Source organism: Staurois parvus, unplaced genomic scaffold, assembly GCF_062004578.1.
Source record: "Staurois parvus isolate SC_StPar_1 unplaced genomic scaffold, SC_StPar_1.0 ptg000018l, whole genome shotgun sequence".
Classification (NCBI taxonomy): domain Eukaryota; kingdom Metazoa; phylum Chordata; class Amphibia; order Anura; family Ranidae; genus Staurois; species Staurois parvus.
The window spans coordinates 23,969,622-23,988,993 of record NW_028317814.1 but is presented as its reverse complement, the minus strand read 5'-3'; the positions used below and the strand labels follow the sequence as shown (position 1 = coordinate 23,988,993).

Genomic DNA, 19,372 nt, shown 5'->3' with positions numbered 1-19,372 from the left:
GCACAAAGGACACTTTACTGAATCATGTTTAATTGTTATTTGAGGATATGACCATTGTAGAGAATATGCTTGTTTATTGCACATGTTTAGACAAAAACCAATAGCGCCATATAAAAGATAGGGGTATATACAGTAGAAGGGCTGATACGGTTAGTATAGCACTTGGTACAGAAGGTGTGGTGAATTAAAGGATCACATCTAAAGCGCTGGTTCACATTATTTAAATGGCTTTTAATAAACAATACAAGGCAGTAAAAAGGGCTGTCAATAATAACAGAGCCTACACTATATATAATAACATGTAAGTTCCTTTTTATTTTAATGTCATTCCAGGTTTGTACCTTAAAAAAAAAAACACATCGGCGGCATCAGCTGTACGAATACATTTTACTTAAAGGAGGCCTGATAGGACAAATATGCAGGCTGCCACTTATTTTAAAAATTCCAGCTGCCTGGCTGTCATGCCTTATCTATTAAAGCCCATCTCCGGGCTGCTGCTGAAGTCAGGACATCTAATTTGCATCTCGGAGCGGAACAGTGGCTTAGTGGTTACCACGTCTGCCTTGCAGTAAATGGGTCATGGGTTTGATTCCCAACCATGGCACCTCCTGCATGGAGTTTGCATGTTCTCCCTGTGCTTGTGTGGGTTTCCTCCGGTTACTCCAGTTTCCTCTCACACTCCGAAGACATGCTGGTAGGTTAATTGGATCCTGTCTAAATTGGGTATGTACGAATGTGAGTTAGGGACCTTAGATTGTACGCCCCTTGAGGGTTAGGGACTGATGTGAATGTACGATATATATATATATATATATATATATATATATATGTGTAAAGCGCTGCGTAAATGGACGGTGCTATAAAAGTACCTGAAATAAATAAATCTTCATTTGGGGGGTCACAAAAGTTAAGGACCTAAAACTGAACTCCACAGAAAGGAAAAAAGCTCCCTTGTTATGTGGTTGCCCTCAAACTGCAAGGGCTGAATGTAAATGTATGTCTAGGAGTCTGAAAAAAGCAGTTTTACTTAGTCGATCCTCCACTCCCCTGGCAAAGGGCACTCTCCTCTACTCCCCTGTGCTCAAAGGGACGCAGGTCCTGTGACTGGGAAGAAGAGGCTGGTGTTACAGCATGGAGGACCTTGCAGGAGTAGAGGATTAGGTAAGTAAAAATACATTTTGCAGCCCCTATATATAAAAAAATATTTAACCTGAAGTTCAGCTAAGATTTTAAAATGTTTGAAGCAGTGACCCCAAACAAAGATACAGGTTAGATGTTCCAACTCCACCAACTGCACTCTTTTTCATGGTCTGTTATTCCAAAACTGTTAGACCAGAAGATCACTGACAGCCAGGAAACAAGCATTTTCAGGGAGAGGTCTGTCACAGCAGATTCAACAGTTAAGTCATGACAGGTTCCCATTAGGATAAAGTCTTCATTTATCATAAGAATATCAATAAGACATGATTTTCTTTCACGAAATGTACAAAAATATTAAGACTTCTCTGCATTAAGTGTGTCTCTCCTGAGGCTGCTGTGAGCGACACTGAGTACTACTGGATATTACAACCAATGTATCTATATAGTCCTCCCGCGCTCAGAATGTCAATCTCTAAATACAGCCGCTAACACCCTACCACATACCAAAATTATTATATTCAATTGTATGTTAGTGCAAATAAAAAAAGTATCACAGACATTACTCAATTGTTTCTATATTCAATCAGAGAATGCTTTGCATTCATTCAGAAAATGCAAAGCTTTTACTGAGAGGCGCCGTACCAAGTGGCCAGCCGCTCAGCACTGGACCTGGGAGCAAGTGGAGATCACTGGAGTAGTGGTGTATACCAAAAGTAATTTCCACATTCCAGGGGCTAGGCCAGCTCTGAAGAAGGGAGTTTGTCTCCCGAAACGCATTAACCTGTCCCATCTAGGGCGTATTATTCCATTGGACTGTCTTTATGGACTACCTGCTGTTTTTATTTCCTTTTGGTTTGTGAGTATAATCTATAGTTTTTAATAAATACGGGGTGTACCACGGTAATTCACGATGAAAGTGCGCCCTTGTTTGTTTTTGTTCACCAGTACCTAGATTTCCCGATCTCTTAAAGGCTGCACCTCAACATTTGGCATTCAGATTTCCCTTTAGTCTGCATAAAAATTTGAGCGCTGGTTTCATTTATTTTTTGGATAGTATATACACTGAACGGCCACTTTATTAGGTACACCTGTTCAATTGCTTGGTAACACAAACTGCTAATCAGCCAATCACACGGCAGCAACTCAATGCATTTAGGCATCTAGATGTGGTGAAGACAACTTGCTGACGTTCAAACTGAGCATCAAAATGGGGGAGAAAGAGGATTTAAGTGATTTTGAACATGGCATGGTTGGTGGTGTCAGACGGGCTGCTATGAGTATTTCAAAAACTGCTGATCTACTGGGATTTTCATGCACAACTATCTGTAACTATGTATTAAATATCCATACCTGGAACTCTTCTTTAAAACATCCAGCTAAGGCACGGCACAGCATTGAAGAGTAAATAAGGGCAAAATAAGGCAATTAAGGGCAGAGACAAGAAAAAAAGTAACATGAAAAAATTAGGGGGGTGAATGTTTGATTTTAGGACCAAAGACCAGTGCTGTTTATTGGTTCCAGATTTTCTTCTATATCAAAGCATACTGCTGCACAAACATACTCATACTAGAAGCCTCATCAACAGAACAGACAAACCGGCAGCTTGGGAGAACCACATTGCAGACATATCCATACTGCATGTCCTAAGAAGGCTGATGGCCTGTTGCTGTCCTCCCCAGTGATCAGCGCTCACATCTTACGGAAGATCAAACACTTGTTATTTGCCGGCATATCCACCTGTAATAAAACAGCAGACCGGAGATCAGTGCTACAAAGGTAAGTGTGTCAATGTCCCTGCAGGGCTCACAGCAATTGGTTAGTTGTGGTCATGTGTATGCGGAAGTGCAGAATGCAAAACAAACAACAACCCACATTTGGGGAACGTATGGAAATGCAGATGGTGTCACTGAGCATTTTTGCTGGTGTGACTCAAGACAGTCACACAGACTTAGCAGATAATAATGAGCTTTCCTCTAGTGGACTATTAACCTCAAATGACAGAGTATAGTGATAACGTCGGTATGTGCTGTAAGAAGGACACCATGTAAGTGTTTGGGGACAGAAAGGGGAATAGGGGGGGCAAAAGTACCTGAATGCTCTGAATGCATGAAAGTAAAAAATAATTAGTCTTTGATTTAATGCTTAACCTCCTTGGCGGTGTTCCCGAGTGTAGCTCGGGGTAGAATTTCTATACCAAGAACGGTAACCCCGAGCTACACTTGGGCTTACCATGCAGCGTTCTCTGGGGGTCCCTGCAGCACTTACCTTGTCCTTCGCTCCCACGATGGGTCCCCTGCAGCGTCCCCGTCCATCTCCTCCGGCGGATGCCGGCATCTGGCTTCCATGTTCCGGTCCCTGTGACGTCGGAACGTTCGGGCGGCGGAACCGGCGGGAAATTTGAAATTTTTAAAAAATGACATTTTTGCTGTCATTGCTTTTTCACTGCATTTCACATATATATTGTCCCCACTGCTTTGTCCTGTGCCCTGCCTGCATTTTGACTGTTCTTTCTGCCTGGAAACTTAGAAAAGTCCATGGCGGCCAAAAAGCGTCCCTTTACGTCAAAAGCGGTTTTAGAACAGCGATAGTAAATCAGAACCACTTGCAGAATTGAGTGATAATGATTCGTGGGGAAATTCGTCATCAGACACTGACAACGATTTTGCGACTTTGCTCAGCAATGTGCGAATTTGCCTCTGTATTTCAAATTTCAGTGTTTTTGGTTTGATTATATTATTGAATTAAATTTATTATTATTATATTATTATTTTTTATGATTATTTATTAAATTATAATTTATGATTTCGTGTTTCAAGTTTTATCATATCTGGAATGTTTACTAGACTCTTGTTCGGACAGATTTCAGTGAGTTATTCCTAAATTACAGGCCTACAATAAAAAAATACATATTTCCATGCAAAAAAATGGTACCGCTTTTGGTACAAAATTCCTGACATAATCATACCGCCAGGGAGGTTAATGCCATAATGTTTTTTTAACTATCCCCAGGTGGTTTAAAAAAAAAAGAAAAGAAAAGAAAAAAAAAATCAGCTTTGACTGCAATACTCACCCTCACTTTGGAGCCATTTCCCTGTATATTTATTTTTCTCTCTCAAGATGTCCCCATTCTTATGGGTTGAATGACACTGAAAACCACCCAGGATCACTCAATCCTTCTTATCAGCAGATCTGTGGATGCAATGTCAGGCTCCTGCAGACTGTCAGTACATGGTCAGCCTGTACCTCCTGCAAGGGTAGGCAGTTACTAAAGTCCAACAAGGTCGATGGACGAGAGCGCTCACCAGTGCCCCTGCAGGTCACTGAGAACTACAAGCCATCAGCTGCAAAGGTCGACAGTATTTGTAAGCATCCATTCACAGAACTCTGAATGAATGATGTGGCTGTGTAGGCGGAGCCACGCACAACTGCAACGTTTTTAAATTGTGACAGCAGGTCCAGGGAGAAGGTCCCCCCCCCACTGTCACAAGGAGGGGGCGGATCGGGGGTGGGGCTGTGGATGCTCAATATGTTACACCCTAATTAGAGGTGTAACAGGCTGAGAAAGGTGAACTTATTCCCTTAAACTTCCAAATTAAGCAGCCCATAGATTATGCAATTTTCTTTACTTCCACCATGGGTGGAATCCCTCCCATGGAGCTATAGTGTACAGCTGATGGGAATCCTTCCCTGCCAGTAGAAAACAATAATTACTGCTAGTGGCTATAGCCACCAGCAGTAATTGCATGTAACAAATCTGACAGGCTGGCTGTACCAAAGTCGCTCCATCGATTGACTTGGGTACAATCAGTCTGCCCATACATGGATCGAATCTCGGCTAGTCCTTGCTGTACCGGCTGAGATTCGATCCATCTATGGCCACCTGCTATAATAATACATTACTAAAGCTAACCTACTGCCTCTGCTGAATTCTCTACTTCTCTAATGTCTGAAGCAATAAGAAGTGAGATTTCATTACGGTCATGAAGGGTGATGGGCATTTTCGCAGTAAGCCAGAAGGTTATTTAATCTTGCAGCTTCCATAAATGATAAAACCCTACATGAAAGTAATCCTTATTATGAGCACAATAATTCGGAGTCAACTGTGCTAATCACGAAATGTAATTAATAATTAATGCTGGCCATAGAAGGATCAAAATTTGTCCAGTTCAGCAAGAACTGGCCGAATTTTGACCTGTTTGGCTGTCCCTGTGAAGCTGGAAAACTTATTGACCAGTGGCTGCAGCCGCTGATCAGTGAATTCTGCCAACATCGAGTCCAGCTCTCAGAATACAATGTCCTGGCAGAAAATGGGAAGATTTTGAGCCCAAGGGGAAATACATGAAGCAGTAGAGTGGGATATATGAAAGTACTCCTTATTTAGGAAAAGAGGAAATGGAGAGATGCAGAGTGGGTGGTTTTATTTATTTATTTTTTGAAGGGGGGGGTAGGTTTTCAGGGTGGGCGGGGCATTAGATGGGTGGAGGGGGGTAATGGGAATAATGATAGCAGGGGATATAACTGATGGTTTTCTATGTTATATGAGAGTAATGATGGAACATGTTTTTTATATGTAAAATGAATAAATATTTAAATTAAAAAAAAAAAAAGCAATGTCCTGGCAAGGGGGATTCCTCAATCCACCTCATTGGTTTGGATGGAAGAATCAGTTTTCTTTTGTTCAGCCCACTGGGTAGGTATACATGATAGCCACAGTGGGAACATGTTAGTATAAGAAGAGGGCTTTACCATTCTCTCCAATGTCAAGCCACAGGATTTCGCTAGCTCCTGCAGATCTCCTGTATCCCAGATCCCCCAGTCAGGATTACTGCAAATGAAGAAAACTCTTAGCTCAGGCAACAAATCAAACAAATATTAGAAGCAGGCAGTTTAATGCTGCAAGCTATATTGCAGATAATAAACCACCATGGAAAAATGTATGGAGATGTAAGAGATATATATATATATATATATATACACACATATACACATACACAGTGGGGGGCAGTGCATGCTATAAATTCTGCAGGGTGCCCAAACTTTTGCAGACGCCATTTTTTCATTTTCTGTTATTTTGAAAGTGTAAATGATGGAAATAAAATCTAACTTTTGTTGACATATAAGAATGTCTAATCTGTAATTTGATGCTTTTTGGAGATTTTTCCATCTTTCCTTGGCTTCTTTATGCACATTAATACAAATTTTTAGCTGGGGTGCCCAAACTTTCGATCCCCACTGTATATATATAGTGAAGCAAATAAGTATTTGATCCCCTGCTGATTTTGAATGTACGTTTGCCCACTCACAAAGAAATGATCATTCTAAAAATCGAATAGTAGGTGTATTGTAATAACTATTGTCACCTTCTCACCAAGCTGCTTGGCGATAGTTTGGTAGCCCAGTCCAGCCTTGTGTAGGTCTACAATCTTGTCCCTGACATCCTTGGACAGCTCTTTGGTGTTTGCCATGGTGGAGAGTTTGGAATCTGATGGTTTGATTGCTCCTGTGGACAGGTGTCTTTTATACAAGTAACAAAATGAGATTAGCAGCACTCCCTTTAAGAGACTGATTCTAATCACAGCTTGTTACCTGTATGAAAGACACCTGGTAGACAGAAATCCTGCTGAATGATAGGGGATCAAATAATTATTTCCCTCATGATCATGCAAATCAGTGCATCATTTGTTAGACATGCATTTCTTTTGAATTTTTTGTTGCTATTCTGTCTCTTAGTGTTACAATACACCAAACATTCGATTTTTAGACTGATCATTTCTTTGTGAGTGTGCAAACATTCAAAATCAGCAGGGGATCAAATACTTATTTCCTTCACTGTACATATATATTATATAAACACATGGCTGTAGTGTCAGTCTGGAAATTGTGGATTCACCTTCACTATGACAGATGGACACAGTCTAACCAACATATCTAGGTGAATTGCTAGGTATTGCTGGCCTTCATGTACCACAAATTTGATGCTCATCTGCAGATGACGTTTGTTTTGACTGGGATAAGTCTGATTTTGCCTGCAATGAGTAGAACTGAACTCTACCCAGGGAAACACATTGCAGTCCAAGGTCAGAACTTGCTGTTTATACTGATTAAAGTACAAGAGCATACAGCAGCCTATGGAGTGGGAGGTGGATGCTGATGCAAAGACAGCACAGACACAGCTGCATGTTAAAATTGAACACACATTCAGGAGTGGGAGTGGAGAAATGGGCGTTCAGATCTGTGCACCTGCTCAAGTTTTGACATGCGGCTGTGTTTGTGCAGCTGATGCATCTGCATCCACCTCATAGGGCTGCCTGCTTGCAGCTTGGGGTAGATGTAGGCACAATAACAGATGTGGTGACAACTCCGATCTGAATGAAGCGTTACACTGCTGTCACTAGAACAGATGTTCCCACTGGAAGATTTCCTCCCACTTTTTGTTCTGTTGACAACTCTAACATTTTTTGGATTTCTGACCATTTTCTTGCTGGATGACAGCGGTCTATAAAAGCTTAACAGACAGCCTTTGGCTCGCCATAGATGGATCGAAATAGAGACAGTTCAACAAGAACCGGCTGAATGTCAATCAGTGTATGGCTTTCCCTATTCAATAGAAATCAGTCATAAGGCATCTCAATCAGTGGCTGCAGATCAGTGCAATCTGACAGTGGAGGAGTCCCGCTGTCAAAATACAATGGGGTTGATTTACTAAAACTGGAGAATGCAAAATCTGGTTCAGCTCTGCATAGAAACCAGTCAACTTTCAGTTTTTTTTTTTATCCTCAAAGCTTCACCACCTGCAGACTGCCCTCCGCCTTTTTGCTGCATTGGATCATGTACATGGTCAAGCATTTACAGGTAGGGGAACGCATGTACCTGCCACCCCATCTGTGCTGTCATTGGCTACAGCACAAGTCGATTAGCAGGTCCCTGCAGATGATTTATGGCCGGAACCAGCTGATCAGCTTAGCGAATCACAGTACAGAGCCCTGTGTTTACTAAAAACACAGGGCTCTGTACATGGAGCAGGGGTACTTTGTACGAAAAAAAACACAGCCACATCTATTAGTAAAAGCAGCACACATTACACATTGTTAGGCACACAGGTAACCCTTTGATTGCCTCTAGATGTTAACCCCTTCCCAGCCAGTGCCATTAGTACAGTGTCAGTGTAGTATTATCACTGATCACTGTATTAGTGTCACTGGTGATGTCAGTGTCAGTTACTCAGGTCCCACCCAGTGTCAGATTTTCCACTATCACAGTCTCACTACTATAAGTCACTGTTCACTGCCATTAGTTTTATATATACATATATATATATATATATATATATATGTTAAAGTGTCTACAAGCTAAGGTATGTATATACTGGAATTATATATATATATATATATATATATATATATATATATATATAATCTATCTATCTATATTCCAGTATATACATACCATAGCTTGTAGACACTTTAACTTTCACAAAAACCAATCAATATACACTTTTTTTTTTATATACCAAAGACATGTAGCAGAATACATTTTGGCCTAAATTTATGAAGAAATGTGATTTTTCTTTTAAAATGTCTATATTGGATATGTTTTATAGCAAAAAAATATAGTTCTTTTCAAAATATTAATTTATATAATTTGTTGTTTATATAATAAAGGAAACCCCAGTGGTAATCAAATACTACCAAAAGAAAGCTCTATTTGTGTGTGAAAAAAAAAAAAAGGATATAAATGTAATTTGGGTACAAAGTTGCATGACCAGGCAATTGCCAGTTAAAGCAGCGCAGTGCTGAATAGCAAAAAAAATGGCCTGGTCATGAAGGGGGTAAAACTTTCTAGAGTTTAAGTGGTTAATTGAACAAGCTGAAGTTAGAAGCTGAATGGCTGCAATGTACAGCTGCACCGGATTTTGCACTCTCTAGCTTTATCAACCCTAATGTCTCAGTGGAGAGGATTCTTCCATTTAATTCACTGCTGCCTGATTGAAATAAAAGGAGTCATCTGTGGCCAGCTTTACCCTTCCTGTCTCTATACAAAATCTAAAAAGAAAGGCTTTGCTTAGAGGTAGGCAACCTGCGGCTCTCTTCAACTCAAAAAACAGCGCAAAACACAAAAACCTGCGGCTCTCTAGCTGTTGTGGAACTACATTTCCCATGAGGCATTGCAACATTACAAACTGACAACTACATATATGACTTGTAGAGGCATGATGGAACTTGTAGTCCTGCAACAGCTGGAGAGCTGCAGGTTGCCTACCCCTGGAGGTACACTGTACACAATGAGAGCTACTATAACACAACAGACAAGGCCATTGCTAGATGTGCACACGTACATACAATATACACAGAAAGGGTACCTGTTTTTCAGACTCTGATTAAAGTCGATATTACTCTGAGGGGTGAGGATGCCGTTTACAGAGTAAGGCTGCGGAAAGAACAGATGCAATTAGTGCGCGCTAATAATAATAATAATTTGCTAATAATGTTTGCTGATATAGAGATGTTTCTCCAGATTAGAAAGAAAGATTAGAAAGAACACTAAGCCTCCTTTAGATGAGCATTTCACATTTCACATTTACATTGTACTTGGATTGCTGTGAAGGGTTCAGAAATAAAGGTGATGTTAAGAAATGTTGCAGCACACAGAGAGCAATCCTGGAACCAATCAGTGAGTTATGCAGGCCATACATGGGTCGAATTCCGAACGATTTTTTGTCTGAAAATCGAAAACATCGTTCGCTCGGTACTCCAATGGTGCTATCAATGATTTCGAAAATCGCCTGGCCAAGTCATAAAGTTCACCCCATATAACAAGAGAAACTTCTGTTCCTTCCAGGTCACAGCTCATGCGCATATTCTTTTTGGAAAAACGATCGTACGATTTGACCATCATTGAGTCGAATATCAGTCATTTTTCACAAATTTTCCAACATGCCCGATCACCGAAAAGGGGAGGAACCACGAAAATCGTCTGGTGCCATTGACCCACTAACAGAGCGAAAATCGGCCGATTATTCTTAGGTCCGATTTTTGGATGCAAAATCGGTCGAATTTCGACCCATGTATGGAAAGCATAACCATGTTATCCAGCAAACCCTCCAACTGTGCTAAATCAGAAAGTGAATTCAGTTTTCCTAAAGTCACTAAAGGAGCAATTACCTGTTATGATCTGATACAAACTGTTTGTATCCAGGGCTGATCATTGCAGGTAATCCACGATCGATAACATGTGAGTGGCCATGATTAGCTGCAGGAGCTGTCAGTCTCCCATTGCTTTCAATGGGGCTGCCGCCTGCAGCTATTCACTGGGACCCCCCGCTACATCTCAAGCATGTAATTGGTAACGGCTCCATTTGCAAGTGTGAATGGGGCCTAAAAGACTGACTTCCGGTTGAGTCCAGGCTCTGCATTATTATTATTGGTACAGTACATGAATATAAAGGGAAACCGTATAGTTTAAATACAATTCAAGACAAGGCGGCTTTGCTCACGTGAGCTTACGATCTAAAAGACTGTCTTCCATGATCTGCCCAGCATTGGTCACACCTCCTTGCCGTTTACTAATCTGTAACTGAAGGCTCTCACAGAAGGCTTGAATTTCAGTCCATTCCAGCTGAATCAGCCAAAATTGAGTTGAGGGTGGCCCTGCAAGCACCCACTGGCTTGACAAAAGTCTATTTAACCTCTTGGCGCCGGCCAAACACAAATGTGCGACCTCCCTGCGTCTGGGCCTAGACGCCGAGCGGCCGCACATTTGCGTTCTATTAAAAAAAAACATATGTGCCCTGTCTGGTACTCACGGAAAGGTCCCGATCTCCTCTTTCGATCGGGACCTTTCCCGATTATGTGACCGCCATGACGGCATGCCACGGCGGTCACATGACCCTAAACCCCACCCTGCCTCCTGAAACCCTTAAAGTGCCAGGAGGCGCCGTCGCCAAGGGGTTAAAAATCCATTCAGCCAGGTGCAAAATGATCAGCTGTACAGCTACTGCATCCTATCAGATACAGGTACTGCTTGGCAGCAGCTCTGGTAGCTGTGGCTGCCTGAATGCAAACTGCTGCCCCGTACACACGATAAGAAAATCGTCTGAAAAACTTCACGGAACCACTGATCGAACGATTTTCTCTTCGTTGATGAGCAGGATGTTTTAACCGATAACGATATTGTGAACGAAAAAAATCTGGTTGAACAACAGTGAAAAATTTTGTTTCACATATGATCGACCAATTTTCTAAGCAGTGGTATGACGGTTGTATAAAAAAAATCTATCAAGCGCTATCACGCATGAGCGGAAAAGAAGATGACCCGGATGTTTATGTCCAAGGAATCTTCATAAAACGCGAACGAAAAATCCAAATGTCAATAGTCGATTGGCCTAATGAGATCATGAAACCAGAATTGTGCAGATTATATTTTATGTATCACTATTTATGTATATAGGTCATGTAATAAACGATATTATACTCATTGCTGGGAATTGTTGTGTATATCGCTCGTTCTGGCCGGAAGGGCGTGGCTACAAGGTCACACGTACACCGCATCACTTCCACTTGTACGGAAGACGTCAACACTACGTATTGCCCGACTATTTTTTCTAGATTGGTTAATGTGGGCCACAATTTCGACCAACGAACGAACGCCTCTTGGTTGTCGGATGACCGATCGGTCGATTTTCTAATCGTGTATTCCCACATTTAGACCTATCATGTAAAAAAAAAATTCAATCCAGAAGAGGTCAGTCTTACCCCATAGGTGAGGAGCACACCGCCAGGCTGAAGCACATGGCCCGCTCCAATAAAGAGACCCTGTAACAGACACAGTGAACAGAAAATGAGAAAAAGGGGACCGATAAAGAGAAAGGTCACACACCAGGCATGAAAATACAACAGAAAGAAGGCAACATGTGCAAATAATTGTATCATTATATCTCATTATTATTATTATACAGGATTTATATAGCGCCAACAGTTTGCTCAGCGCTTTACAACTTGAGGGTAAACAGTACAGTTACAATGCCATTTAATACAGTAGCAATCAGAGGGTCCTGCTCCTTAGAGCTTCCAATCTAAGAGGGAGGGTCAAGTGATACAAAAAGATGATAACTGTGGGGGATGAGTTGATGGAGAAAATAAAAGTACAATTGTACTTTTGTTAGGATAGGCTTTTTTGAAGAGAAACGTTTTCAAGGATCGCCTAACAGTGGACAGAGTAGGAAATAGCTGTACAGATTGGGGTAGGGAGTTCCAGAGGTTGGCAGAGGCTAGGGAGAGGTCCTGGAGGCGAGCATGGGAGGAGGTGACAAGGAAACTAGAGGTCTCACCTTCAAATACAGGGTACTGAGATCTGCTTGTCTGGTTTTCAGGCTGTGGAGGTTTTATATATGTGGCCACAAGAAATTTAAAACTGTAAGTGTATCTTTTGGCCCAAGGGGAAACAAACAAGCACAGCACCTCTAAGGGCTCATGTACACTGCAGCTGATAAACTCACATTTAAGAGCTGTTCAGCATTTTTTTTTCAGCAGCCCCTGAACTCTCCCTAATGTTTTCCTATATGTCCATGTACACACCTTTGTTTACAGTCGTTTACAGGCAGTTGAGTTTACAGTCGTTTTTTTTTTTAACGTAAAAAACTTGCGTTCAGCAGTCGATTTTATCAGCGTTTCAAAACACGTTTATAAGCATTTGCGTCTGAAATTTTTTTTTTTTAACTCTTCCCGATGCTGTCCAGAGCCTTTTTTTGAGCGGTAAACTCAAAAGCAAACATTTATTTGAAGACCTTACTGGTGACGAAACGCGTCGGGAGAAGCCAGAGCGCATGATGTCAGCAGTACAGGAACGTGGTGGCCATATTATGGGTTTGAAACATACCATTTGGTTATATGGTGACATGCTGTTTTAACTTTTTTATTGATGTACGTTCAATACTACGTTTTAAGGCAATAAATCCTTTTGAATGTACTGCACTATGAGGATTTTCTTGCTTTTTGGGTATTGTCCTCTTTGACGATAATTCATTTTCACAGGTCTATCTCTGGCTTAATTCTTGAATTATCAGTTGAGAATCAATGTCTTGATATGGAAATCTTTTGAAAGTGATCCAGCAGGCATTTTCCTTCATTCAACACATGGGAGTCAGTTTATTCCTTCGGAACCAAAAAGTGTCTGGGTTCGTTATTCACATTTGCAATCTGTTCTGTCTTTTGACCCGTTATTAATTGGGGGGGTCTTTTCGGTCTGGTAAGAGGTAGCATTTTTTTGGGGTGTTGGTGATGGTGGACTCTCCCCGTCTATTGGAATTTTTGGGGGAATTTATTTGATATCCACATATTTTATTACAAAATAATTTATTTTTATTTATACCGGACATTATTGGACTTTTATTTTATTAATTGTGGCTGCTTCCTTGTTGTTTGTAGCGAGCTCCGTGCGGCTCCCAGTTTCTAGAGCAGTGAGTCAGTTACCTACTACACTATGAGTATTTCCCTGTGTCTCCTGCGAGAAGCTTCTTCAACCTTTACAGCCCTGAGTGATTCCTGTGTCAGCTCCTGAGAGGGGGAACTACATCTTGGCAAAGATTTCTCTGACCTGCTGGACCACATCTTCACCACACGAAGGCGCTTGATCTTCATTCTTTCCAGTTTTTCCCGTGATCAGACCAGAAAGGAGAGGGGAATCTTCAGGATATTTATTCACATGCGTATTACCTATACGCTTCTGGTTAGTGCGCATTTCTACCATTTGCACCCGGATTCAACGAGCACCTTTTACTGGACTGTGTCTTATTATTATCCATTTATTAATACTACCACAACCATTTATGATATACTAATAGCGCTGCATTTACTTATATAGATATTTCTTGGTACTTTTATGCGTTTTCCTTGAATGTTCAGCTGCTAATTAATGAGAGCGCTCACTGCAGTTTTACATTTTTCTTAATTTTATTAATTGTTTTTCTATTTTATGATTATCTGTAGCACTGCACCTTTGTATTCTATTTATTATATTGCAGCTTACCATTTCCTAGATGTGATGGCTGTATTTGTTTTTTTTTTTTAAGGCTTTCTTCTATTTTTTTATCTGATGATCCAGCTAGCAAGTCTGTTATTTCTCAAAAAGCACAAGCTCTCCAGCAGAATGTATCAGTTTACATGGATGATACAAACCATTTACCACTGACAGGTGTGCTTACAATGATCAGCTTTTATTTATTCTAAAGGGACTTTAGATTGTATGCCCCTTGAGGGTTAGGGACTGATGTGAATGTACAATATATATGTAAAGCGCTGCGTAAATTGATGGCGCTATATAAGTACCTGAAATAAATGTAAAACCTTTATCCCAAAAGGAAAAAAAAATGTTTGCTGTAATTGATTATAAAGTCTTAGCTGGAGTTTGGCTTCAATTTGTTATTTGTATTCAAATCTGCTAATACATTTAACACTTCCATCCCCCTAGATGGACAATTCTGCTGTCTGCTCTCCCTTCTGTGCTCCTTCCTGCAGAGTTGTGTCACGCTAATGCAAGAGGTGTGTTACTGGCCAGATTACCAGATGAAAACAGAGCAGGTGGAAAAAAAAACAAAGAAAAGAAAACTAATGCAACCACCACATCTAATGATTGGTAAGCTGCAATATAATACACTTTTGGTTTTGGGTTTAATACGGCTTTAACCTGTATGACAAGCTTTACAAGCAGGCAGCAGAAACACGAACTATTGGAGGAAAAGAAATGTAATCTTCAAACACGGAAAGGTTTCTTCACAGTGAGAGCTGTGAAAATGTGGAATAGACTCCCTCAAGAGTTGGTTCTGGCCAGCTCAGTGGATTGTTTTAAAAAAAGTCCTGGATTGTTTCTTAGATACACAGAATATAACTGGATACTAACATTTATAGGTAAAGTTGATCCAGGGAATATCTGATTGCCTCTCGGGGGATCAGGAAGGAATTTTTTTCCCCAGGAGCTGCAAATTGGATCATGCTTTGCTGGTTTTTTTTGCCTTCCTCTGGATCAACTGTAGGTATAGGATTATAACTTTTTTATTTCTATGGTTGAACTGGATGGACTTTTGTCTTTTTTCAGCCAGACTAACTATATAACTATTGCTCACATACATTTTGCTACAAGCAGGAACTATGCCACCTCTATTCTTAATTGGAATCTGAACATGATCTGGAAGGGGGAGCAAAGTCCTGGTGGGTCTCAGATCTCACCGACACACAAATCTCGTAACCCATCAGCCCCACACATGGCCAATTTTACTTTTCTTTACAGAGGAAATACAAAAAAATAATAGATGCAGTGACCTTGGTACAGCTCGGCTCGGTGATATGGATCATGTTGATGCAGACGATAAGATGCAGAGAGTCTGGCGCCACTCCCCAGGTCTCCCAGCTCAGAGAGGAATTCAGAGTACGAGGCTGCTCCACATTGGTCAGAGATCCTTTACTGATGTATTCAGAAATACTGTCAGGAGAGAGACAAGATATGAAGCAGGTTAGCAGACGTAGCTCATCAGATTGGCAATACGAAGTGTGACAATTTAATTCCCGGAATGCCCGCAGCATAGCACTATGGTGGTGAGTCACACAGCCATTCACAATTCTGACATGTGTTGACTTTCACTTACCTGGGTCACAGACCAGTTGGCTCAGACTTTACAGAGTAGCAGAAGAAATAACACTCAAATTTTGCGTGATAGATGGCAAAAGTGCGAGTGAAACTTTAGCTCTGTTACAACAGACTTATGGTAAACATTCCATGAAGAAATCAAATGTTTTTGAATGTCGTAGGTGGTTTACGTAGGGGTGGGAGGATGTCCACAATGACGCAAGAAGTGGGCAGCCAAATACTTAAAGGATGGATGCAAATGTGGACAGAGAATCTGTTCCAAGGAAAAGACTGGAACTCTGGTGTGACAAGTGGATTCTGCACCACAACCATGCTCCTGCACATAATGTGTTACATGTTCAAAAGTTCCTGGCCCAGAACTCTATTCTGAAACTTCACCAACCACCCTGTGACTTTCGGCTTTCTCCAAAATTTACAAAAGCCTTAAAAAATGTGTGGCTGATACTGGCAGTACAGACACACATTTCAACATGGTAGAATTATGAACCCTACTAATGTGAGACTCTAGAATGTTAGTTGGTACACATGTCCCATAGCTTTGTGGGGGCGGGCAAGCATAGAATAATAAAGCTGACATGCAAAAGTTTTTCTTTGTTTCTATTATAAAATTTTGCAAACAGGTACATTTTCTTCTTCACTGATGTGCGTTGATGAGGCTGCACTGGTGGGAATTGATGGAGGCACTGATGGGCACTAACTGACAGCACTGACTGGTGGCACTGATTGGTACTTTTGGGACTGCACTGGTAATCAGTACAGATGTCCTCTGTGATTCTTGCCGGTTATCGGCAGTACATTCCTCACGCTGTGACAACGTGATGGAAGTGCTGCCATACCCAGCAACTCTATTTACTTTGTGATCAGCTGTGTCATTGGACACATTGGTCATTGGACACAGCTGATCACATGGTAAAAGGCTGCTGTGATTGGCCTTTTACCTTGTCATGTGATCAGCTGTCCCTGTAGGACACAGCGATCGCAGACAGCACAGGGTGCATTCTGGGAGGACGTCATATGAAGCCCTCCCAGAACATGACAACTGCGCTGATGCCATTATTCAGCTAAAGCCTGGTTGTCAAGTGGTTAATCAGTCATTGATAAATAATTATACAACTAATGTGTTCGGTTTGAAACGTTTGAGGTGGCAACCGTAAAGTGTGCATGAGCACATAGGATAACAGGGGGGGTGTTTACAAACACCTGATGCCCCTAAAAGTGGCTGTAAAACTGCCCTGTCTGCATGAGGCCTAAAACTAAATTAAAAAAGAATAAAACAAAAACTTTAGATATATGGTTTGAATAAAGTGTGGAGGGATTTCTGGTCACTTTGGAGAAATTTTTCCTCACTTCCTGTTCAATCTTCCAGACCGGAAGTGAACTCTCCCCAGACAGCAATACATCTAGTGGAAGTCCCCCCTCCTCTCTTTCATACAACTAATAAAACCCTGTGGTCAGTGGAGACACTTTATTTGGAGACTGGATGGGGTGTCACATAGAACACTGCGACTCATTCCAGAGCCCACTGCCGCCATTCCTTTAGCCGTCACGTGACAGCTGCCCAGTCTCCAGGGTCATGTGATCCGCTCCAGTCACATGGCTCACCTCCGCAGGCAGCGCTGGTCCATCTCAGAGGGGATCCAGCGCACGTTGGGCAGCGCCCGGGAGAAGTGGGCGGCGTGCTGCCCGGTGCCCGAGGCCACCTCCAGCACCCGCGCCACCGGGACCTCCGGGTTCACATACTGCCGGAGCACCTGCAGGATCGGCTCCTTGTTCCTGTCCGCCGCCGCGGCCACTAGCATCTTGCCCCAGCTTCCTCCTAATCCCATAAAAATCTGCCGAGCGCCGTGCCGAGTCCTGAGCCAACGATCAGGGGAGATAGTCGAGCGCCGAGCTCCAGCCTGACGACAAGGCGCTTAACCCCACAAATGCCGGGCAGCCCCCCCCCCCTTGTAAGATGGTGGACGCATGAACAGGCCAATTCTGACACCTTTTACATGTAAAAATCACTATTTTTGGCTGAAAAGTCATTCAGAATCTCCAGACATTCTATATTTTTTTTAGGCAGAGGCCTTAGAGAAATAAAATGGTGGTCGTTGCAATTTTTTCTGTCACACAATATTTGAGCAGCTTTTTTTTTTTAGTACAGTTTGGAAAAAATACCCTTGAATGAATTTTAATGCAGAAAACACAATATAATACCCAAATGGTAGGAAAATAAAGATGATAGGGTGGAGGAATGGCGGCAAACCATGGTACTGAAAAATCTGCATAGGTGATGCTTTAAGGGCCGGTTCACACTATAGAAGCGCGGTCCGGATGCGTTTCCGCATGCACGGTGTTTACATGTTCCAGTGCGTTTTTGATGCGTTCCGGTGCATTTTTGATGTGTTCCAGTGTGTTTTTTGCATTCTAGTTACTTTTTCCATGTAAATAAGGACCAGGGGCGGACTGACCATTTGGAAACTCGGCACTGCCCAAGGGCCCGGGGTCAGTAGGGGGCCCCGTGAGATGCCCCTGGTACCTTTCTCATAGGCTTTTTTGAGTTTGGGCAAGGACACAGGGGCCCCATGATCCCCTATTGCCCGGGGGCCCCATGAGTTGTCAGTCTGCCCCTGATAGGGACATGTGCGTTTTTCATTACTGCATTCCAGTGTAGTGCTGTGCAGGAAAATCTTAGCCTGTTCTACTTTTTTTTTCTGCACCCGGAACGCACTGGAACTGCAAGCACTGATGTCAACTATGACACTGACAACCATATCACCTACTTTATGTGTGTTTTGGATGCATATTTTTTACCTGCAAAAATTGTGCATTTATAATTTTTTGTTTATGGAGCCTCTAAAGCAGTGGTCTCCAAACTGTGGCCCTTTGCCTTTAACAGGCCCTTGAGGCACTATTCCACTGACACAAGACACTATTCTGCCCACTGACACTAACAGGGCATAACTCCTGCCACCAATTTCAACAGTGGGACACTATTCGTCCCACTGACACCAATGATGGGGCACTATTCTTTCTACTGACACCAATGATGAGCCACTATTTGTCCCACTGACACCAATGATGGGGCACTATTCGTCCCACTGACACCAATGATGGGGAACTATTCGTCCCACTGACACCAATGATGGGGAACTATTCATCCCATTGACACCAGTGATGGAGCACTATTCCTCCCACTGACACCAATGATGGAGCACTATTCGTCCCACTGACACCAATGATGGAGCACTATTCCTCCCACTGATACCAGTGATGGAGCACTATTCCTCCACTGATACCAATGATGGGGCACTATTCCTCCCACTGACACCAATGATGGGGAACTATTCATCCCACTGACACCAGTGATGGAGCACTATTCCTCCCACTGACACCAGTGATGGGGCACTATTCCACTGACACCAATGATGGGGCACAATTTCACAACAATGAGACACTATTCCCACTGACAGTAATGATGAGCTACTATTCTCACTGACACCAATGAGGTGGACACCCTCCCAGAACACGCGCCCACAGCGGCGCTCCACCATTGCTATGGTAAAAGGCCAATCACAGCAACCTTTTACCACGTGATAAGCTGTGTCCATTT

At 42.1% G+C, this 19,372-nt stretch overlaps 1 protein-coding gene across 1 annotated transcript; it reads right to left on the bottom strand.

Annotated features, from left to right (window-relative positions):
* Window positions 1-8: 8 nt before the first annotated feature.
* METTL26 (methyltransferase like 26) lies at window positions 9-17,656 on the bottom strand. Its single transcript, XM_089683129.1, has 6 exons — window positions 17,380-17,656; window positions 15,453-15,612; window positions 11,892-11,951; window positions 9,500-9,567; window positions 5,887-5,965; window positions 9-2,877 (listed from the first exon to the last, which is right to left on the bottom strand). Exons 1-6 carry the CDS (start codon window positions 17,601-17,603, stop codon window positions 2,830-2,832), a joined length of 639 nt encoding a protein of 212 aa, XP_089539255.1. The 5' UTR covers window positions 17,604-17,656; the 3' UTR covers window positions 9-2,829.
* Between the last annotated feature and the right edge of the window lie 1,716 nt (window positions 17,657-19,372).

Excerpts from the sequence above, each read along its gene's own strand:
- METTL26 (XM_089683129.1), bottom strand. The coding sequence starts at position 17,603 with ATGGGATTAGGAGGAAGCTGGGGCAAGATGCTAGTGGCCGCGGCGGCG. Across the intron at positions 15,613-17,379 it reads GACCAGCGCTGCCTGCGGAG|TATTTCTGAATACATCAGTA; the intron begins GTGAGCCATGTG and ends CTCTCCTGACAG. Across the intron at positions 5,966-9,499 it reads AATCAGAGTCTGAAAAACAG|TAATCCTGACTGGGGGATCT; the intron begins GTACCCTTTCTG and ends CTTCATTTGCAG.